This window comes from Hemitrygon akajei, unplaced genomic scaffold (genome assembly GCF_048418815.1).
Source record: "Hemitrygon akajei unplaced genomic scaffold, sHemAka1.3 Scf000061, whole genome shotgun sequence".
Classification (NCBI taxonomy): Eukaryota; Metazoa; Chordata; class Chondrichthyes; order Myliobatiformes; family Dasyatidae; genus Hemitrygon; species Hemitrygon akajei.
This window is the reverse complement of record NW_027331947.1, coordinates 18,438-42,315: the sequence shown is the minus strand read 5'-3', so window position 1 is coordinate 42,315 and position 23,878 is coordinate 18,438. Positions and strand designations below refer to the sequence as shown.

At 47.2% G+C, this 23,878-nt stretch overlaps 1 protein-coding gene across 2 annotated transcripts in view; it reads left to right on the top strand.

The window, feature by feature from the left end:
• LOC140721804 (NACHT, LRR and PYD domains-containing protein 3-like) overlaps positions 1–2,428 on the top strand; it is a 50,071-nt gene extending 47,643 nt beyond the window's left edge. For both annotated transcript variants that reach the window (XM_073036616.1, XM_073036617.1), the window contains exons 7-11: positions 978–1,064; positions 1,220–1,390; positions 1,546–1,716; positions 1,872–2,039; positions 2,204–2,428. In XM_073036616.1, coding sequence (XP_072892717.1) covers positions 978–1,064; positions 1,220–1,390; positions 1,546–1,716; positions 1,872–2,039; positions 2,204–2,291 — 685 coding nt within the window. In that variant the 3' untranslated portion in view covers positions 2,292–2,428. The remainder of the gene's footprint in view (positions 1–977; positions 1,065–1,219; positions 1,391–1,545; positions 1,717–1,871; positions 2,040–2,203) is intronic.
• Positions 2,429–23,878: the final 21,450 nt, after the last annotated feature.

Genomic DNA, 23,878 nt, shown 5'->3' with positions numbered 1-23,878 from the left:
GGGAGGGTTCTGTGGTTCCTTGTGAAGGGATGTTGGAGACTTCATCAGATCAGTGAACAACGGCCATTGGTTTAATGGTGGTAAATCACAGGAATGGCTGTGTTTCTCGCTCCCTGTGACATGTCCACTGACAGTGTTACTTCTCAGACACTGACGCCCAAACCAACACTGAATGCAATAGGTGGGTCAGAGCTTCATACCCCCTTCCAATGGACAAGAGACCATCGGCAGACTGTCCAAACTTTACAACCCCTTCCCCGTGAGGGACGGGAGACCAGCACCGGACTGTCCCAGCTTTACAATGCCTTCCTGGTGAGGGACAAGAGAAAGTTAGTGGACTGTCCCAGTGAGAGTGAGAGAATTCCCTCTGTGAGATTGTCCTCCCTCTGCCCTTCCCCATGTGTGACTATCACCAGCAGTCCACCTGTGTCAATGTGGGCATTACCCCGCCCCCAAATGGTTATGTCCTCTATATATGGGCACTAATTCAGACCTTCCGCTCACAAGCGATCTACCTCAGCATCTGATCCTCCTTCGGATCTCTCTTCCCCACTACCTATTTCCTGTCGGACCTCTCTTACCCATCCTCTTAGGAGTAAGAGGATCTCTCTTCCCCATTCCGCTTCCTCCTGCAGGTTCAGTCCTTCTATCCTTTTTCCTCAGGTGATCTCTTCAACAATGTCTCATCAACATTCCCAACTTAAATTCATTCTCACTGTGAGACTCACTCCCACCCTACGGCCCTGCCCTTTCTGACCCTCACAGGTCAGGAACACTCTTCTGACCATCTGGGAATGAGACAGAATGTATGGAGTTTACAGGGTCACACCGACAGTGAGGGACATTGACAGCGATGGGAACTCCGATCAGTGATTTACCGAAGGGTTTAATGTTTCCTGAAAAATCCGAGTGAGAGAAATTCCCTCAGACCCACGGTTTGAATCACTTTGTTCATCAATTTCTCTGTTTGTGTTCAGACTTGGGGAGAATAAACTGGGAGATTCAGGAGTAAAACTGGTGTCTGCGGCTCTGAGGAACCCAGAGTGTAAAATACAGAAACTGTGGTAAGTATCAGACTGTGGGAGATTGTGTTTACAGTCACTGGGTGTCTGACACTGAACATTAATGTGATCAGTAATTGTGTTACTGATAAACACTGGGGATTTGTACCGTCTCCTGTCTCTCTGTGTCTTTCACCGTCACTCTCTCTCATATCCAGGCTGGGGGATGTCGGTGTCACTGATTCTGGTGTCGAGGATCTCGCTTCCCCTCTCAGTAAAATATCATCACTAATGGAGCTGGACCTGGGTAGTAATAAATTGGGAGATTCAGGAGTGAAACTGGTGTCTGCGGCTCTGAGGAACCCAGAGTGTAAAATACAGAAACTGTGGTAAGTACCAGACTGTGGGAGATTATGTTTAGAGTCACTAGGTGCCTGGCACCGAACATTAATGTGATCAGTAATTGTGTTACTGATAAACAGTGGGGATTTGTACTGTCTCCTGTCTCTCCGTGTCCTTCACCGTCACTCTGTCTCATCTTCAGGCTGATGAAGATCGGTCTCACAGATTCTGGTGCCGAGGATCTCTTCTCCGCTCTCAGTACAAATCAATCACTGATGGAGCTGGACCTGGGTAGTAATAAACTGGCAGATTCCGGAGTCAAACTTGTGTCTGCGGCTCTGAGGAACCCGGAGTGTAAAATACAGAAACTGCGGTAAGTACCAGACTGTGCGAGATGGTGTTTACAGTCACTAGGTGTCTGACACTGAACATTAATGTGATCAATATTTGTGTTACTGATAAATACTGGGGATTTGTACCGTCTCCTGTCTCTCTGTGTCCTTCACCCTCACTCTCTCTCATCTCCAGGCTGGACAATGTCAGTCTCACAGATTCTGGTGCCGAGGATCTTGTCTCCGCACTCAGTGCCAAACCATCACTGATGGGGCTTAGCCTTGGTTACAACTCGCTGACAGACCGATCTGTCCCCGCTCTCCGCGGCCTCATACTGGCTCTCCCGAATCTGGAGTGGATCGGGTGAGTGTTTGTATTAATGTTCAGTGTGATAAAATATCAGCGGATCCGCGGGTTTTCGGGTGATATTTGTCTGTGAGTATTGTTGAAACATTAACCCGAGTCCCCTGTTACTGACACTGTTGTGAAATCTGTTTATTTCATCTTTATTGTTCCATCTGTTTCAGACTGTATGGGAATTGGTTCAGTGGGACCGGGGAGAAGGAACTGAGATCTCTACAGGAACCCAGACCCAGACTGACAGTGTCCCTGTAAACATCTGAATATTTGAACATCCCCGCACAATTCCCAACTGTTCTAATGGAACTGTCTCCGGCCTCGAGCTCGGTGACAGCGGAAGCGATCCCACAGTGACGTATTTCTGACTGTTATCCGGCATGTTCATGACTCCCCACGTGAATCCCCGGGGAACTACATAGACACGAAGAGCACAGGGGCCGGGGCTCAGTTTGGGACACCGGTGTCCCGGGGTGGGATTATCCCGGGAGGGAATCCCTTTGCTCCCTTTGCTGAGGACGGTGCATTCGGCAGTCTGGCCGATATAATGATGTTAAATTGACAAATCCCTCGGCAGTGACCCTGGATCTGCAGCGATCCCGGACACGGCCCTGAAGTATGTTTTTATAATCATTTGTTCCCCGATGCAGAGTGACGGTGAGAAACGGGACTGATTATTCAACCTGTCACTCGTTGTCGACGGTCAGTTAATTGTGTGTGACTGTGAGTGAGTCGGGAGCAGCTTATTTATTCCCGCACGTCAGCAGCTCACACATTGTTTAATTTACATTTGTCATGATGAAATCAATAAACCGCTGTAACTTCCTGTCCTGGTGCCGGACTCGAGTTTTATTTGAGGTTTCTGCTGTCCCCCCGCACCCTGTGCACTGCAACAGTGGGTCGGAGCTCCTCACACTGACACAGTAGCGTCTCAGCTCCAGGCTGAGGGAGGTCGGACTGGCAAAGTCAGGGTGTCCAGGATCTCATCTCCACCCAAACCCCTTCCCGGCTAACTGACGCCCTCCTGTCCCCCGCAAACAGTTATAAAGTACAATTGTATCAGACGTGAGTCCACTGACGTAGTGCATCAAAGTTTTAAAAAGGAGAGGAAGTTTTCAACGGTCTTTTAAATCGAAGCAAGAGGCGGAGAGAAAAGAGGTAAAGGAAGCTCAGAGAGAAGCTGTTTTTTTTTTTACTGATCGGGGCAATGAGGCTGGACTGCACAGACGCGTGAAGTAGCGCGCCAAAGGTTTAAATGAAAGACCGTCATATACAGCGGCCATTGTCGGAGTGGACTGTGGCAGAGTGGGTCGGCTTTGGCTCAATTAGGCTTCGGCGAGAACAGGCAGAGGCGAGGTTGAACGGGACACGACTGAGCAAGCGCATGAAAGTCGGCGGGGGAATTTAAAAAGCGAGCAGAGGCTGAGTGCAAGCTTCACTCCAGGTGAGGTAAGGCTGCGTAAGTTCCTTTAATTAATCTAATTAGCTTAGGAGTAGGTAATGGGGGCAGCAGTTAGGGCAGCTGAGTGCTCTGTTTGCACTATGTGGGAAGTCAGTGCGAGCACAGCTGTCCCTGATGACTACACCTGTAAAGGGTGCATCCAGCTGCAGCTCCTGACAAACCGTGTTAGGGAACTGGAGCTAGATATGGATGAACTCCGGATCATTCGGGAGGCACAGGCAGAAACAGACAGGAGTTTCAGGGAGATAGTCACCCCTAGGAGTCAGGAGACAGGTAGTTGGGTGACTGTCAGGAGAGGGAAGGGGAATAGACAGGAAGACCAGAGCACCCCTGTGGCCGTTCCCATCAACAATAAGTATACCGTTTTGGATACTGTTGGTGGGGTCGATCACCCAGGGACAAGTTGCAGTGGTTGCGTCTCTGGCACCGAGACTGGACCCTCACCTCAGAAAGGAAGGAGGGAAAAGAGGAGAGCAGTAGTGACGGGGGATTCGATAGTTAGGGGGATAAATAGGAGGTTCTGTGGAAGAGATCGAGAATCCCGGATGGTATGTTGCCTCGCTGCTGCCAGGGTCCAAGATATCTCTGATCGAGTTCTCCGTATTCTCAAGAGGGAGGGTGAGCAGCCGGATGTCGTGGTCCATGTAGGCACCAATGACGTGGATAGGAAGAGGCAGGAGGTCCTGAAAGGTGAGTTTAGGGAGCTAGGTGCCGAGTTAAAGAACAGGACCTACAGGATAGCAATCTCAGGGTTGCTACCAGTGCCACATGCAGGTGGGTTTAGAAATAGTAAGATAGTGCACACCAACACGTGGCTGAAGCCATGCTACAGGAAGGAGGGTTTCAGATTTATAGATAATTGGACAGTTTTCCAGGGAAGGTGGGACCTGTTCGGGTGGGACTGTTTACATCTGAACTGGAAGGGGACAAATATTCTTGCAGGTAGGTTTGCTAGAGAGGCTCCAGTAGATTTTGAAACGAGGGGGGAGTGGAACCAGAGTGTAGGAACAGATGTATGGGAGAAGTACGAAAAAGAAGATAGTAAAGTTCTTTGTACTGTTAGAGATAAACAGAGAGGAAGACGTGGAGAACGTTTAAATTAATTTATTTTAATGCTAGGAGCATTGCAAGAAAGGTGGATGAGCTTAGAGCATGGAATGATACCTGGAAATATAATATTGTAGCTATTAATGAAACATGGTTGCAGGAGGGGTGTGATTGGCAACTAAATATTCCTGGATTTCGTTGTTTCTGGTGTGATAGAATCAGAGGGACAAGAGGGGGAGGTGTTGCATTGCTAGTCAGAGAAAATATTACAGCGGTGCTCTGGCAGGATAGATTAGAGGCTATTTGGGTGGAATTGAGGAATGGGAAAGGTGTAGTAACACTTATAGGGGTGTATTATAGACCACCTAATGGGTAGCAAGAATCGGAGGAGCAAATTTTCAAGGAGATAGCAGATATTTGCAGAAAGCACAGCGTTGTGATTGTGGGAGATTTTAATTTTCTACACATAGACTGGGAAGTCCATACTGTAAAAGGGATGGATGGTCGGGAGTTTGTAAAATGTGTACAGGATAGTTTTTTTGCAGCAATACATAAAGGTACCGACTAGAGACGGGGCAGTGTTGGATCTTCTGTTAGGGAATTAAACAGGTCAGGTGACAGAGGTATGTTGGGGAAAACTTCGGGTCCACTAATCACAATGCTATTAGTTTCAATATAATTATGGAGAAGGATAGGACTGGTCCCAGTGTTGAGATTTTTGATTGGAGAAAGGCTAACTTTGAGGAGACGCGAAAGGATTTAGAAGGAGTGGATTGGGGCAATTTGTTTTATGGGAAGGATGTAATAGAGAAATGGAGATCATTTAAAGGTGAAATTTTGAGGGTACAGAATCTTTATGTTCATGTTAGGTTGAAAGGAAAGGTTAAAATTTTGAGAGAGCCATGGTTTTCAAGGGATATTGGAAACGGTTAGGAAAAAGAGAGACATCGACAATGAACATAGGCAGCATGAAGTAAATGAGGTGTTCAAGGAATGTAAAGAATGTAAGAAGAAACTTAAGAAAGAAATTAGAAAAGTTAAAAGAAGATACGAGCAAACACGAGGAAATCTGCAGATGCTAGAAATTCAAACAACAACACACAAAATGCTCGTGGAACACAGCAGGCCAGGCAACATCTATAGGGAGAAGCGCTGTCGATATTTCGGGCCGATACCCTTCGTCAGGACTAACCGAAAGGAAACATAGTAAAAGATTTGAAAGTAGTGGGCGGAGGGGGAAATGCGAAATGATTGGAGAAGACTGGAGGGGATGGGATGAAGCTAAGAGCTGGAAAGGTGATTGGCGAAAGTGATACAGAGCTGGAGAAGAGAAGGGATCGTGGGACGGGAGGCCTCAGGAGAAAGAAAGGGGGGGGGGGCACCAGAGGGAGATGGAGAACAGGCAAACAACTAAATATGTCAGGGATGGGGTAAGAATGGGAGGAGGGGCATTAACGGAAGTTAGAGAAGTTAATGTTCATGCCATCAGGTTGGAGGCTAACCAGCCGGTATATAAGTTGTTGTTCCTCCAACCTGAGTCTGGATTCATTTTGACAATAGAGGAGGCCATGGATAGACATATCAGAATGGGAATGGGACGTTTAATTAAAATGTGTGGCCATTAGGAGATCCTGCTTTTTCTCGCGGACCGAGCGTAGGTATTCAGCGAAACGGTCTCCCAGTCTGCGCCGGGTCTCGCCAATATATAAAAGGCCACACCGGGATCACCGGACGCAGTATACCACACCTGCCGACTCACAGGTGAAGTGTCGCCTCTCCTGGAAGGACTGTCTGGGGCCCTGAATGGTGGTGAGGGAGGAAGTGTAAGGGCAGGTGTAACACTTGTTCCGTTTACAAAGATAAGTGCTAGGAGGGAGATCGGTGGGAAGGGTTGGGGGGGGGGACGAGTGGACAAGGGAGTCGCGTAGGGAGTGATCCCTGCAAAAAGCAGAAAGAGTGGGGGAGGGAAAATGTGTTTGGTAGTGGGATCCCGTTGGAGGTGGCGGAAGTTACGGAGAATTATACGTTGGACCTGGAGCCTGGTGGGATGGTAGGTAAGGACAAGGGGAACCCTATCCCGAGTTGGGTGGCGGGTGGATGGGGTGAGGGCAGATGTGCGGGAAATGGGAGAGATGCGTTTGAGAGCAGAGTCGATGGTGGATGAAGGGAAGCCCCTTTGTTTAAAAAAGGAAGACATCTCCTTCGACCTGGAATGAAAAGCCTCATCCTGAGAGCAGATGCTGCGGAGACGGAGGAATTGTGAGAAGGGGATAGCCTTTTTGCAAGAGACAGGGTGGGAAGAGGAATAGTCCAGGTAGCTGTGAGTGTCTGTCGGCTTATAGTAGATATCAGTAGATAGGCCGTCTCCAGAGATGGAGACAGAAAGATCAAGAAGGGGGAGGGAGGTGTCGGAAATGGACCAGGTAAATTTGAGGGCAGGGTGAAAGAAGGTACGGGGTTGCTTTGGCAAGTGAGGTGAAAATAAATCCGAAGGGTTTCTACAGTTATATTAATAACAAAAGGATAGTGAGGGATAAAGTTTGTCCGTTAGAGTATGTGCCGGGGAGAACTTCGGGTCCAGTGATCACAATACAATTAGTTTCAATATAATTATGGAGAAGGATTGGACTGGACCCAGGGTTGAGATTTTTGATTGGGGAAAGGCTAACTTTGAGGAGATGTGAAAGTACTTAGAAGGAGTGGATTGGGACAATTTGTTTTTTGGGAAAGATGTAATAGAGAAATGGAGGTCACTTAAAGGTGAAATTTTGAGGATACAGAATATTTATGTTCCTGTTAGGTTGAAAGGAAAGGTTAAAAGTTTGAGAGAACCATGGTTTTCAAGGGATATTGGAAACTTGGCTAGGAAAAAGAGAGATATCTACAATAAATTTAGGCAGCATGGAGTAAATGAGGTACTCATGGAATATAAAGAATGAAAGAAGAATCTTAAGAAAGTAATTAGAAAAGCTAAAAGAAGATACGTGGTTGCTTTGGCAAGTAAGGTGAAAATAAATCCGAAGGGTTTCTACAGTTATATTAATAGCAAAAGAATAGTGAGGGATAAAATTGGTCCTTTAGATAATGAGAGTGGACAGTTATGTGTGGAGCTGAAAGTTATGGGGGAGAATTTGAAGAATTTCTTTTCTTCGGTATTTACTAAGAAGAAGGATATTGAATTCTGTCAGGTAAGGGAAACAACTAGGGAAGTTATGGAAACTATGACAATTAAAAAGGAGGAAGTACTGTCTCTCCTAATGAATATAAAATTGGCTAAATCTCCCGGTACTGACAGGATATCCCCTAGGACCTTGAGGGAAATTAGTGTAGAAATAGCAGGGGCTCTAACAGAAATATTTCAAATATCGTTAGAAACGGGGATGGTGCCGGAGGATTGGTGTATTGTTCATGTGGTTCCATTGTTTAAAAGGGGTTCTAAGAGTAAACCTAGTAATTATAGGCCTGTCAGTTTGACGTCAGTGGTGGGTAAATTAATGGAAAGTATTCTTTGAGATGACATATACAAATATCTGGATAGACAGGGTCTGAGTAGGAACAGTCAGAATGGATTTGTCCGTGGAAGGTCATGTTTGACAAATTTTATTGAATTTTTTGAAGAGGTGACAAAGAAAGTTGACATGGGTAAAGCAGTGGATGTTGTCTATATGGACTTCAGTAAGGCCTTTGAAAAGGTTCAGCATGGGAGGTTAGTTAGGAAAGTTCAATCGTAGGTATTAATATTGAAGAAGTAAAATGGATTCAACAGTGGCTGGATAGGAAATGCCAGAGAGCAGTGGTGGATAACTGTCTGTCAGGTTGGAGGCCGGTGACTAGTGGTGTGCCACAGGGATCTGTACTGGATCCAATGTTGTTTGTCATATGCATTAATGATCTGGATGATGGGGTGGTAAATTGGATTAGTAAGTATGCAGATGATACTAAGGTAGGTGGTGGTGTGGATAATGAAGTAGGTTTTCAACGCTTGCCGAGTGATTTAGGCCAGTTAGAAGAGTAGGTTGAACGATGGCAGATGGAGTTTAATGCTGATAAGTGTGAGGTGCTACATTTTGGTAGGAATAATCCAAATAGGACGTACATGGTAAATGGTAGGGCATTGAAGAATGCAGTACAACAAAGTGATCTTGGAATAATGATGCATAGTTCCCTGAAGGTGGAATCTCATGTGGATCGAGTGGTGAAGAAAGCTTTTGGTATGCTGGCCTTTATAAATCAGAGCATTGAGTATAGGAGTTGGGATGTAATGTTAAAATTGTACAAGGCATTGGTGAGGCCAAGTTTGTAGTATTGTGTACAGTTCTGGTCACCGAATTATAGGAAAGATGTCACCAAAATAGAGAGAGTAGAGAGAAGATTTACTAGAATGTTACCTGGGTTTCAGTTACAGGGAAAGGTTGAACAAGTTATGTCTTTATTCTTTGGAGCGCAGAAGGTTGAGGGGGACTTGATGGAGGTATTTAAAATTATGAGGGGTATAGATAGAGTTGACCTGGATAGGCTTTATCCACTGAGAGTAGGGGAGATTCAAACCAGAGGACATGAGTTGAGTGTTAGGGGGCAAAATTTTAAGGTTAAGGGCAGCACGAGGTGCAATTTCTTTACTAGCTGTGTGGAACGAGCATCCAGTAGAAGGGGTAGATTCAGGTTCGGTAATGTCATTTAAGGTAAAATTGGATAGGTATATGGACAGGAAAGGGATGGAGGGTTATGGGCTGAGTGCGGGCCAGTAGGACTAGGTGAGAGTAAGCGCTCGGCACGGACCAGAAGGGCCGAGATGGCCTGTTTCTGTGCGGTAATTGTTATATGGTTATCTGTCCCTGCTCCCTCCGCTACGTCCCATCACACACTCCCGGGGTCAGAGACAGCGTGAATCTCCCTCCATACCGTCCCATCACGGACTCCCAGAGTCAGATACAGAGTGAATCTCTCTGCAAACCGTTAATTCACACACTCTTGGGATCCGCGCACACACACCACACACACGTACACACGAGACGAATCTCAGTAGAGGTGGTGAAAGAGACGGAGAGAAGCAGTGGAACGGCGGTGAGCGATACAGGGTGGGGGGGGGGGGCACAAAAGGATAGCGGTGTACAGGTGGATATTAGAACCCTAGCGATTAATAAACAATTTTGAATTTTAGGGTCGAGACGTGGCCCAGGATGAAATCGAAGATGAGGAAAATTTATCAAAAACGGGAAGCCGTCCCATCCCGTCCGTTCACACGGGCCCCGCTGCCAAACAAACACCACCCATTTCCATTCATCCTCACCATCCTCATTCCTAACGGGACGCGCCCCTTCCCATTTATTCCCACTGTCTGCCTCCCATTGGAACTCCTCCTGTTCATTTCCAACGGGACTGGGATCCTGGAAATTAGTAGGGACGTCTGACTTCCCTGTTTGACAGAACTCAGGGCGGTGTTTACGGAATTTGACGAGAACGCCGATGGGTTTATTAGTTATACGGAAACTCGAGGGTCGTGTGGACATTAACGACTTTGTAAAACTGACGATACTCAGGACTGAAAATGGTCTCCGGGGAGAAAGTGGTGGGCTGAGTGACAATGGGCGCCATAGAGGGGCGATGGACGGAATTAAGATGGCCGTGGTCACCTTGTTTCTCGTGGACGGCAGGGAGGGAGTGATACACTGACAAGAGAGTGGGAGAGACAGGCAGAGTTAAAATGTCCGACAGGGTGGGGATTGTGCACTGACTGAAAATTATCACCAGGGAGGGTGTTATGGGCAGATTAAAAATAGGATTCTGGATTAAAGCCAGAATATAAAATTGTCCCCAGTGAGGGAGTGACGCGCCGACATAATATTGTCACCGGGGAGAGAGTGACGCGCCGATATAATATTGTCACCGGGGAGAGAGTGACGCGCCGATATAACATTGTCACCAGAGAAAATGGTCTCAGGGAGGGAGAGAGTGACGCTCTGTCATAAAATGTCCGCTGCTTCGCTTAAAATTTCTGACGGGGCAGTTTAGGGTTAGTGATTCCTTGTTTGAAGTGAGCGCCGGGAAGGGATGGAGTGAGACATTGACTTACAATGGCCACTGTCGCACTCAGAATCTATGGCGAAGGAACATGCGGTGCCCATGGATACAATCCCGGGATTGAGTGTGTTATTGATTGTAATAACAGTATTTTAATTTGTGGTTTATATAGTTTTGCTATTGTATGTATGTTTTAATTCTAATAATTTTGTCGTTGAATAAACTAATGTATGTATCTCAGATATTCACACATACACATATACATGTGGGTTTTGGGGAGGAGCGGCGAAGGGTTTGGGAGGAAGAGGAGTGGACTGATGAGACAGTGATCGTGGCGAAGTCACTGACTCAATAGGGGACGGAAAGTGGAGGGGCGGAAGTTCCTGTCACAAACTGGTGGCCGACATGGAGAAGATAAAGACGGTGTGAGAAGGAGTGAAGCGACAGGAAGGGAGCAGGAGTGATGGGACGGGGGAGAGAGGGGAAGTAATGGGATTGGAAGGGAGATGGTGTAATAAGACGGAAGGGAGTTGGGAGGAACAGGATGGGGAGTGTGGGGTGAGTGAATTTTTCAATAGTGGAGGAAGGATGGGTGGTGACATTTCCTTCGCAAATAAGACGAGCTGCAAGAAAGTGGGAGCGTGGACGTGGAAAAGGGAAGCGAGGGGTCGGGACGCGGTCAGGGCTGATTGGACAGAGAGTTGAGTGTCTCAACGGAGGGAGAGGGGAGCGACTCACTGAATGACGGAGGGAAGGGATTGGGTGAGGGAGCGAAATATCCCATCAGAAAATGGTCACCCCCAAGACGTGGTGGATGGCGGGAGTAAAGGCAAGGGGACAGAGAGGGGAAAGGGTGCCAGCAGTGACGGGGTGAGTAGGGGAGAGACTCACTGGGTGACAGAGAGAGAAAGAGGGTGATGAGGAGAGGGGAAAATTGTCATCGCAAAATGGCAGCGAACCAACATAAGGTGCAGAGCATCGAGGTGGTTGGGAGAGGAGAGCGGGGGGGGGGGGGGGGTTGCTAGTGTTGGGATGGGAATGAGGGTGACCAGATAGTGAGTGTGAGGGAGTGACCCACCTCCTGGTGGAAGAAGTGGGAGGGAGGGTCTCACACTGTGACAAAATGGCTGTCAGACAGTTGGTTAATTAGAGAGTTGGGAGAGCGAGGTGGGAGAAAAAGGAGAGGAATGAGAAGTTGAGATGGAATAAACAGGGAGGGTAGTTAGTGGAAGGTGAGGAAAACGGTGTGCCTCATTCTATGATGCTGGGAGAGCGGTTGTCAATGGTAACCATCACAAAATGGCCGCCGGCCAGGGTGAGATGGGCGGTGATAGAGGGGAGAGCGAGGGGACAGAGATCGGAGTGTTTCAGGAGTGACGGGATGCCGAGGGTGGGAGAGGGCGGCTCGTAACAAGGGAGCTGGTTGTAGGGGGTTCCCACGGGGAGGAATGTGACTAGCACCGTTACCATCCTTCCCCCCTCCATCTCCAAAATCCCGCCTTGATTTTTCTTTCTGGCCGAGCCTCAGATCTCTCGGCCCGAATCGTTCAGGCTGTCCCGTGGAGTAGAGGGACGTGTCACTGGGGCCCGTCAAAGGCTGGAGTGGGCGCCGGCTTGCCGGAGAAGATGGAGGCGAGGTCTGGCGGTGCGGGCTGGTTGGCGTGAATCACCACCATTTTCTGCAGGGTGGGGGAGAGCGAGGGGTCAGATTGAGGAGGGGAGAGAAGAAAGAAAAGGTGAGGAGAGGAGATGAGTCCCACTACCCACTCCCTCAGCCTCTCTCTTCCTCACTCCCCTCCTACCCTCCCTGTCCCCTCTTCTCTCTCCATCTCTTTTCCCCACCTGTATCACTCCAGCCTATCCTCCTCTCCCCACCCCTCTCCGCACCCTATCCTCTCTCCACACCTCTCCCTACCCTTTTATCCCTTTTTTGCCCCACTTCTCTGAACTGTCTAGTCCATCAGCCATAACAGGAACGATTCTCTAATTCCCTATAAAGTATGAAATTATAAGTATTATCTCGGATAACTTCCCCCGTGGAATAGGCAGTGACCTGCGAGTTTGCATTTGAACAATCGTTGTCAGACGAAAAATACAGATGTTGGCAACAAATTATTCCTTTTTTAGGGTAACAGTCAATCACATGTGCGGTACCGCACAGAATGGAACCCGTATGTCATGATATAGACTGTATCGATTCTGTCGGATAGGTCGGGACCGGGCGGTTTATTCTGTTCTGGCGTTCCCGCGAGGTGAAATTGGGCGATGTGGAGAATTATTAGAACACCGGGATGATCCAGTGCAATTTACTGAATCTCGATGTGTGCGAAAATCCATGGCAATTAAAAAAGTAACGTGGATAAATGTACTGTATGTGGAAAATTAAAAGCGAAGTGCTACCAAAATAGCGACTAGCATAATACATTGGAAATTTCTCGTGTGCCAATTCTCAGATCGCCTGGAACACTGTTCACTGTTCACGTGTAAATAGGGCAACCAGTCAGATTCAGAGATGGTCAGTTGATATTCGCAGCAAGTAACTTTTATCCCACTGTCAGAGTCATGTTTCCCTACTACAAATTCGTCTCGACATGATGAGGCAAAAATTGGAGTGTCGCGTGCAAATTGTGCTCCTAGCTTAAGAAATACCTACTCGCAATAGAGGAATGTTCACCATCTTGGCTTCTGACGTGGCTGTACTGTGACGGGGATTGGATCACGTGGACTGGAGGCTCTGTCACGAAGCTGCTTCATTCAAACAATTCATTCACACTGAGCAAGATGAATGATTTGCAAATATTGCAGATAATCTCCGTCAGAGATTACATGGTCGGCACAACATAGTGGCCGAAGGGCCTGTAATGCGCCGTAGATTTCTATGATTCTATGATTGACAGTCTGGGTGCAGGGAATATGTATCCTGTACCGTGCAGTCGAGTCCGAGGAGGCAAAATTTCAGAAGAATTAATACACTGTTCACGACGGATAACAGATGAAATTCTTTAATGATCGTGAGTGGTGAATCATCGGAATCCGATAGCAGTGAATCTGAGGTTAATAGTAACTCAACCTTACCCTTGATGGCTAGTGGAAGGCGATTAAGTTGGGGTGCCTGATTTCGAATCATAATGTTTATGTCATTCCGTTCTCTTTCTCCAGTGAATTTAGTGTCGATTGTCATCCTGTCACGGGGAAAGTGCGGCTTCTCCTTCTGCACCACGCGGTACCTGGTGGCCATGGTAGCGGCGGATCGACTGGTCATTATCACTGAGGTCGTTTTGTATCAACTCAATTATCATTATTTTCACGTTTGCTTCCTGAACGTCCCCTCTGTGTGCACTGTTCTCCGTGTCCTGTCCCGCATTGCCGTGAACTGTTCCGTCTGGTTCACCGTCACTTTCACCTTCGATCGGTTTGTTGCCATTTGCTGTCAGAAACTGAAAACAAAGTACTGCACGGGGAGAACGGCGGCCGTGGTTCTAGCGCCATCTAGCGGTCTGTTCCGTCTGAAAAACGGCCCACTCTACTTCACTTACAGAGATCATTAACAATGTACCATGGTTCTGTTATCCGATCCGTTACTTCACTGAACCGGCGTCGGTGGCGTATGACTGGTTTGATATCGTTTTGACTCCGTTCCTCCCATTCGGCGTAACTCTGCTGCTGAACGCTCTGACAGTCAGGCACAATTTAGTGGCCAGTTGGGTCGGTAGGGGGCTGAGGGGTCAGAACAAGGGGGGAAACAACAGCGACCCGGAGATGGAGAGCCGGAAGAGGGTCTGTGGTTTTGCTCTTCACCCTCTCCGGCAGCTTCATCATCCTGTGGCTGACGAATGTTGCAGAATTTATCAACTATCACATCACCGGGATAGGGACACAGGAGAATAACTCGGAAATTATTTCCGCCTATGCCGGATATTTGCTCCACGAACACATTCATTTACACCGCCACTCAGTCCAGATTCCGAGAGCAGGTGAAAAGCGCGGTGAAATATCCGTTAATTTCAGTACTCCGGTTCATTAACAGAGCAACCCCCTAACGAAGCACAAACCTGCTCACAGTCAGCCCCGCTGTTCCCGACTTCTACCCTCTCTTCCCTAAGGTCAGTAAGTCTTGGTCAAGCGAACTGGAGAAGAACAAAGGACGCCCCCATGAACGACGCCCGGCCGATCCGAACACGGCCTCAGTGAATAAGGACACGGAGATAATATACGGAACTTCCTGGGTTGGGGCGGAGACCAACTTCTCCTGCCGAGGCTACTCCCGAGGGAGACTGGCCACCGTCAGTCGGCGAGGATGCCCGACAGGCTATGGAAACGAGGGTGCGCGAACTTAAATCCCCCTATCCTTGCCGCAGCTCGATAGCATGGGGGTTTCGGAGAAGTTGCCCGACGAGTGCAAAAGAAAGGAAAGACCGTCACTGACTTCATCGCTCGGTTCAAAGACACCTGGGACGCAAATGCGGAAACACCCCTGGACCAGCAAAATGCCCGGTGGGCTGGACAAACCTTCCCGAAAAGCCTCCGACCCGATGTCGCCCATGCCTTTTAATCGCCAAATCTGAGCTGGCAGACCCAGCAACGGAATGTGGTAACCGAGACCCTGATTGACATGGAACGAAATGGGTTGTTTAAGATCACGGGAGAAAGGGGGCAGTACACACAAAAAGGGGAGTGGAAAGCGGGAGTTCGGCCAAGGCCCCGCGACGAGAGGCAGGGCGTATATAGGAAATGTGCACGAAAGGGGCATTAGGCCAGAGAGATCCGAGGCGACGTGGAGGGAAGGGATAGGATAGGATAGGGAGAAAGGATGATCTGCGAATACCCCTGGGAAGTGACTCATTTCACTATGCATAACCCCTTCAGGTCCCAGTAGGGAGGCCACGAGGGGAAGACGATACAACCGGCTCTGATCGGGCTCCATGAGAAGCCGCAGGAGGATCCATTCCCGGATGTAGAAATCGCTGAGAAACGAGTCTGTGTCCTGGTCGATTCCGGCGCCACTATACCGTCCGTAAGCCCCTGTGTGGCACTGCCTGGGAGTACTATGAGAATAGAGACGGTGTGGATAACCGGACTCCCCATGACCGACCCATTTTCCCAGCCCGTAGAGATTAGTGCAGAAGGTGGAGGGATTGAAGAAACATTAGTCAGAGCCAATAACTCACCCGTTAATCTACTCGGACGCAAGGCTTTGTGCAAACTGAAGTCGTAATTCACTGCACTCCCCTGGGATGGTACCTTCTTCCCTTGAATATCCTCCAACCCTGACCCGCTCTATCCTGATCGAAAGGGGCGTGGCAGTGACGAGAGCGCGAATAAAACGTCGGATGAGAGTGATAATTGGTAGAACGTGGAGATGGTGGGATGCGTGAGCCGAATGGTGCTGAGTCTCACTGGGCTTCTAAACGAGTTTAACTCTCCCGGCTGTCGCGGTCTCGGCTGACAACAGTTCTGTAGTATCTGGGTGAGAACACAGCGATCGCCTGTAAGAATAGGCTAGATATTTAGTTGCCTATTTGAGGTGAGCGGATATTTCTTTCTTTCTTTCTTTCTTTCTTTCTTTCTTTCTTTCTTTCTTTCTTTCTTTCTTTCTTTCTTTCTTTCTTTCTTTCTTTCTTTCTTTCTTTCGTTATTAATTTTATTGATTTAACAAAAGCATGGTTACAAACAAAAGGAGAATTATCTCAAATATGCATATCAATAACAATGCAAACAGAAAGTGAAATAAACATTATCAAAATCATGCATAGTATTTAGCTAATATGTAGTATATAATAAAAAAGAAAACAGCTAATTATCCTCTTATCAGTTCATAAAGAAAGAAAAACAGACATTAAATTTAAAAAGAAGAAGAAAAAAAACCGCTACACTATATGAAAAAAAGAGAGAGAAAAAAAAGACTGGGCAGTCCATTCTGAGGATGGGACCAAAAAAGGAGGAAAGACTTTCTGATCAAATCTAAAATTTGGAAAATAAATAATTGGCAGAGTAATAAATCAAATCATATGAAAATGACGTGAGCGGATATTTCGCTGCGCTGATGAACTGCTGTCTGAACTTGGACTGAGTTACCCCATAAATAAAAGTGTTTGTGCAGCAACTTAATATCATCAGCATGTATCCGGAATGTTGAAGTATGTCTTCCGAATCGTTGTAATTATTTGGATCCAACCTGGCAATGGTGTAATACAGGAATTCGGCAATATTCACCGATCACAGGATGATGAACCTTCAGGAGACGGTGAGAAGTAAGATCACAGACCTCCTCCTGCTCTCCATCTCCGGGTCACTGCGGTTCTCCGCCTTGTTCTGACCCCTCAGCCCCTTACGGACGCGACTCGTCACTAAAATGTGGCTGACTGTCAGAGCGTTGAAGAGTAGTATTAACACGAACGGGAGTAATGGCACAAGCACGGTAGAAAGCCAGTCATATCCCACCCACCGAGACCCGGCTTTGTAATACAGTCCCAGGATATATTGTCAATCACTTTCACTGGGTGATATATAAAGAAGTAGGGCACGTTTTCAAAACAGATCACAACGCCGATTGTTGTCAGAACCGCAGCCGCAGTTTTCCCGGTGCAATACTTTGCTTTTCGCTTCTGGCATCAGATGGCGACAAACCGATCAAATGTAAACATGACGGTGAACCAGACAGAACAGTCAGTGGCTGCCTCTGCCAGGACAGAGATCACACTGCATACGGGGGTGATGTCCAGGAAAGTCCCGGGGAAGTAATAATAACTGACCCGCCAGAATATAACATTCAAGATGATGGTTTGTAGATCCGCCGTTGCCATGGCCACCAGGTAGCGCGTGGTGCAGCTAGAGAAGCCGCACTTGCCCCGGGATAGGATCACAATAGCCACTAAGTTCACTGGGAAACAGCAAAAAGTATGATAATTACTCTCTCGCCGCTCCCTATGTCACAGGAAAGAAATAAGCTGGTAATTGACAACAATCATACTTTGCAGACAACTTATTTCTGAAGATTTAAAGCGTGTGGAGCGGGAGTGGAAGCTGCCTCGCACAACTACATGCTGGGTGGAAGGGTACAGTACTCGCCACTGGAAGAGTGTCATGGTTTGTCAACTAATCGCCGTAAACCCGCAGTCACTGCTCACATTGCACGGTATCCGGTCAGAGAGCTTCAGCTTCCGTTTATTTTAAAGATCTTGTCGGACCCGCTGAATTCTCAGCTATTTTGCACGAGAGTGCTCAATCTACCAAATTTCCAAATGGAAGGCAATATAGGGCCTTCAAGACATCTGTCTCTTTTAGTTTTGTTTCCAGATTGCTGCAGGATGATTCTGAATGATTCGATGTTTATTGTTCTAGAGCGGAGTATCGTATGCATACGTACACAACGCTGCAAGAACTCAGCATCCGTGAGAAAAGAGTAGACAACGATTCGGGCCGAGACCCTTCATCAGGAATGTAGGGGAGGAGAGGGCCGAAGCCCAGTAATAGAGATAGGGGAAGGGGTAGGGCCCAGAGGCGACAGGTGGAAAACCAATCAGAGGAAAGATAAAGGGGGGAGGGGGAGGGGATAAGCATGAAAGAACTGTAGAGATAAAGAAGCAGAAGGTTGAAAGGGGAGAGAGACAGAGAGGGACCAGGGACAGGGGAAGGGGAAAGGGAGGGGGGGGGGGAATTACCGGAAATTGGAGAATTCAATGTTCATTCCACCAGGCTGGAGGCTACCCAGACGGTAGATGAGGTGTTGCTCCTCCAACCTGAGTTTGGCCTCATCATGGCAGTAGAGGATGTCATGATATCGGATGCATATTGCCCCGTCTGACCTCCAACTGACCCTGTTGGGTTGGCTCTTAAATGTCGCTTCACTTCACGGGGGAACAAATCCTGGTGCACGCAAACGCACGCAGAACCGTATTGTAATTTTGGAAACTCCCGATGTTTCGGAGTCTAACTCGCAAGTGATGTAATCCAATCACAAACAAGAGAAAACCTGCAGATGCTGGAAATCCGAGCAACGCACACAAAATGCTGGAGGAACTCAGCAGGCCAGGCAGCGTCAATGGAACAGGGTACAGTCGACAGTTCAGGCCGAGACGCTTCAGCAGGACGGACTGGCTGAGGGGGCTCGGCCCGTAACGTCGTCTGCACCCTTTTTCATTGTGAGTGTATCACGACAGATGTCTACTTCTCCCCGCTGAATCTCACCGAAGATCCGCTTCGTGCATTCCCTACAAACTTGCAGCGATTTCTGAAAACACTGCGCAATAATTTAAATTTGAGTTTAAAACATGTTATTCTATTGATACGGAATAACACTATTAGTCCGTAAAGGTGCAGAAGCTCGGGGGTATCGGAGTTTACTTCAACAGCCTGCCATGAATCATATCTCCGATCTTCTACTCTGCATCTATTTCAACCGCCAGGTGATCTTCAGTCGAGGGCACGGATTAAACAGCAAGGAGATTTCTGAACGAACACGGAGATTTATCACAATGTCTGCACCGCATTCATTGATACACCGGCATCACAACGCTGTCGGTAACTGAACGAGTTCACAGACCGCGCACACAGAACCGCAATTGTTAGTTCGCCTGTGTTCTTACCAGGAACGCCGATAACGGCGATGATCATGAACCATATCTTTCTCACGCGGGAAAATACTTCAAGCATGCTGTGTGAAATTCAGCCTGTCTTCTAGCTGCCCGCGATCTCGCTGAAGAAACTCTGAACTGATGAATCTCCACGGTCATTCATTTATACTCGCTCCAGCACGCTGAATATTCAATACTACACAAGGCTGACGTGTCTTCCAACAGCTGGGGTAAAAATAAAAATGACGTAATTCAAGTAAAATCCCAATTGTGAAGAGTTTGCAAAATCTCAAAGACAAAGAAATGACGGTTCTAGCAATCAGTGAATGTTGTTACGAAATACTCTTAGGGTCAGCTCCCGTTTTCATGATTGTCATTGTTGATCATGTGATGTCCATTCCTTGGCTCCGTAGACTTGGTCGTCATTGAGCAATTGTGAACCGTTATCGGGCTGCTCTGTTCACTGAGGAAATCTTCTCGGTTATGGATCTTGCAATTGAATCTGATGACGCCGATACTGAACACATGCAAACCGTGAATAAAATTAATTGTAGCACACACAAACTGCTGGAAGAACTCAGCAGATCAGGCAGCATCTATGGACAAGAATCAACAGTCGATGTTTCTGGCCTAGACGTCTTCTTCAAATTAATTAACGCTTCGTCGAGCGCCTCATGTCCATCAACATCAAGCGAAATTTCCCGGTGGGCAAACATTTCGATTCCTATCCCCATCCCAAGCCGACATGTCGGTCCATGGCCTCCTCTTGCGCCATCATGAGGCCACCCACATGCTGGAGGGGCAATATCTTATATTCTGTGCAGGTAACCTCCAGTTTAATGGCATAAACATTGATATCTCCATATTCTGGTATTCCCCCTTCCTTTTCCCTCTTCTTTATTTCACCACACTGGGCTCTCACACTTCTCCTGACTTGCCTATCATCTCTTGTTGGTGCCCGACCTGTTTCCCTTTCTTCCATGATCAACTCTCCTCTCCTATCGGATTCTTTCTTCTCCAGGCCGTTTGCCGTTTCCAAATATCTCCAGTCACATAATTCGCCACCCCTCTTCCCCACCTACGCACCTGGCTTCGCCTGTCACTTTCATGCTTTTCCGCATTCCCATCACTCAACCTTTTCACTCCGGCATCTTCTCCGTCCTTTTGAAAAGTCGCAGCCCGAAACGTCAGCAGTTTATTCTTTTCCATAGATGTGCCTGAATTGGTGAGGTCCTCCGGCATTTTGTTTGTGCATCAAACTGATGTAGTCCCTCACACAGTGAACCAGCACCCATCAATTTCGCGCTAGCGTGAAGCCAGGCATTTCAATCGACCCTCCATTTGGTTCAAATGTTTAAACCTTCTACATTTATTGCACCTGTACGAAAAATGATAATTGTTTTACAGATGCACAAAATTGATAGCGCTGTTGACAGTGAGGTAGAAAGTCGCATTTACTTGTTTGGACGATCTGAACTGACCTTTCACGGCAAAGATAACACGACATTGTATACTCCGTTTCATTTTGTCCTCCGTTGTGCACATCCATTGAATGGTCTGAATCGAATGACGCACATAAACAACCTTTCACGTGTCCAGCTGCTCCGTGCGGTTTTAAGTCAATGGTTCGTCAGATATGGTATGGAATTGATCAGCTTGTCAGATGGTCCTCGAAGGGCAAACAGGGGTGAATATTGATGTACATATTGATTCCGCTCCATGGATGAGCAGAGCTGGAATATTCACAAAGAGTGAGAGGTTCTGGAGAGTGCTGATGCAGGGACGGACAAGGAAATGGACGGTCAGAATTCACTGAAGGCAGAAGTGGAAGATTTAGCGTAAGTTCACGTAAGGTGTTGGCTTTCTTTGTGAACCGTTATTGACCCAGTCCCGAGGGTGAGTGCTAACTAGTTTCTCTTTCTACGAAGTCTGGTTCACTGGACGAGTTCTCCGAATCTATGTTTCAGTCTATGTTTCAGTCTTGGACCTTGAACATGGACTCAGGTCCAGCAGATCATCATCAAAAGAAGCAATAAACAACTCATTGCGTCCGCTTTTATTTGCTCTAATTAAGTCAGCCTGGAGGAGGAACTTCCATTCCTGCGACCACATGGCAAGAACAACGAACTTCCCTTCGTCTAGTCTCGTTCCTGGTTACCGATTTACAGACTGTCTGTCTTTCTATCTATCTATCTATCTATCTATCTATCTATCTATCTATCTATCTATCTATCTATCTATCTATCTATCTATCTATCTATCTATCTATCTATCTCTCTGTCTATTGGACTGTCAGGCTGTCTGTCCTCTACCTGCCTGCTTGTCTGTTTGCCTGTCTAACTGTTCAGCTGCGGCTCTGCCAGATATTGCCACTTTGATCGAGAGGGTTTCACAAGGAGAGGGACAATGCGAAGCCGTTATGAAGATGGAAATGCTCATTTTCTCAATCTTACCGGATCAAGGTTTACATGATGGATACGCTGTGACGTGAGAATGACGTCGTTTTACCATTCCATGGTCAGTCTATGGGCGTTTACCAAGTCCGACTGAATTTCATGACCCATGAGCCACCCAATCTCTCACTTGGTGCACGAGTTTTCACTACATTGATGATATATGGTTTGGTGGAGACAGACAGCAAAGCCTAAGTGAAGGTCCACATGAACAGGCTGAGGAAATGAAACACAGTGAGTGGACAATGAACTCAAATGGAAATACCTGTTCTCAGCTATAATGTGGAGACTGGAGATACAACGGAATAATGTAAAAAATAATGATTCAGGAGAGGGCGAAGACTAACATCGAGTACCCTGCAGTCCACAACCAGGGAAGAGCTCCACTGTCGTTGTCCCGACTGAACAGCGGCTGGCATCCGAGTTTCGAAACTGCAGTTCCCCGGAGCGTCGATAGATGCCGCTGTCCCTTTCCGACTCAGACTGACAATCATTGCTGCCACATTCCTTCACGGAAAGTCATGCGGCAAGTGATGACGCATAACAACTCATCAGCCAAACCCCGGGACCCTAGGCAACGGTGATGTTCTTTTCCTAAAAATAACAGATGGGTGGACCTGTCTGTGATATTACTGGCTTTGAGATTGAGAGGAGAATTTGGAAGGACGGACGAAGAACAAAAATGTTAAAAGCAAGAGACTTTACTGGCGCGGTGTCGGCTGAACGAGCGGTGCTGTGTGGAATGAAAACAAAACTGAGACAAGGCGAGCAAGAACAGTGTGGGTGGGAATGCAACTAACTGAAAGTAGAGGGTGGGGGTGGGAGTTCCAAAGAGAGCGATAGAGTCATTAATGACACAATTTGTTGTTGACACGTTTCCCTGTGCACAACTGGAATAAATTGGCATCAGGAAAAATAAATGAACGGAAAGTTTGTGGAATGCAGAAGGAAAAGAGTGTCGGAATGTGCTGAAGAAACATAAAGTAACAATGTAACTGTTTATTGTCAGGCAGATCTATTACAAGAACGCCTGAAATTCAGAAATTAAACAGTTTTTTTTTATTTTGCATGAAAAATACTTCAAAAATTGTGAACATGCGGCAAACCTGACTGTCAGTGTGAGCATCAGGCCGCCAGTCGGCTGAAGGGATTCGTTCCGAAAGGAGAAGCCAATTTCCTAAAGAAGCAAAATAAGCGAGATTTGATTGTCTGGTGACACAGCCTGAAGGAAATCATGGAAAATGGAAGACGACCCAGGCCGGAATTAGCAGCGGGATAAAGTGACAGGGTCTGGGGGCTGAGGAGCTGCCGAATGAGTTCCCCGTTTTCCAGTGACAAGCATATGACGTTCCGTATTGCTGCTAATTTGTGCAGCAATTATTGGTCTGCGGTAAACAAGAATAAAAACGAGAGAGATCAAAGGACAGAGGTTTAAAATTGACATGGGGGCAGTTCCTTCATATAAAGGCCGGGACATGTTTTGACTGAACTGTCAGAAGTGGCGATTAAGGTGGAAATATCGGCAACACTTAGAAAGCCATCTCAATACTTGCCAGGATTTCAGAGGTTCAGAGTGAGGGAAAATGGGACCAGCTCGCTGGGCGTGGAGCAACTGAGGCGATGGGTCGGTTTCCGTAACCTATGACTCTAAAACTCAATTTTCATCCGACCGATTCCTTAGCCTTTAAATGATGAGTTTATTTCTAAAAACCGTTTCACTCCTCGTAACCTGAGGCCAGCAACCCGAATGGTATTAAAGTCAAATTCATGGTGCCGCACTTGACTTGTTTACTGGAGATAAAATCAGTGGCCAAGAGTCAAAGTTACCCCTCAGCCCCTTCATATTGAGCTGTTGCTTCAGTCTTGAGGAAAGACAAAATATCACTCCATAGGCCTGGGTCACAATACCTCTCAGCTCTTCCAAAGTAGTTTCCAGCATCCCAGTTGTGTTAACATTCTCCAGCCTCTCGGTCCATTACGCCTGGTTCGAGCATTTGGAAAATAAACTCTCCCGCCTGCTGACAAAATTGTGCTCAGGTCAGCGACGGCCAGCAAGAGTCCACTATAAACCGCCGTGTGAAATAGAGAAGGTCGCTCACTTGTGCAAAATCTGTATCCGTGAATTAGCAAAGGGGACCGTCACATCGGACAAAAGTGGGTTGGGCAGTAAATTTCAGCATTGAAAACAATGTCCACTTTGTTATAAATAGTATTCATGAAAACTCTGTTCAGCTAAATGTGTTTAAACCCATGTGAGTTTCATTCGCTGGAAATGAATTTACACGTGAT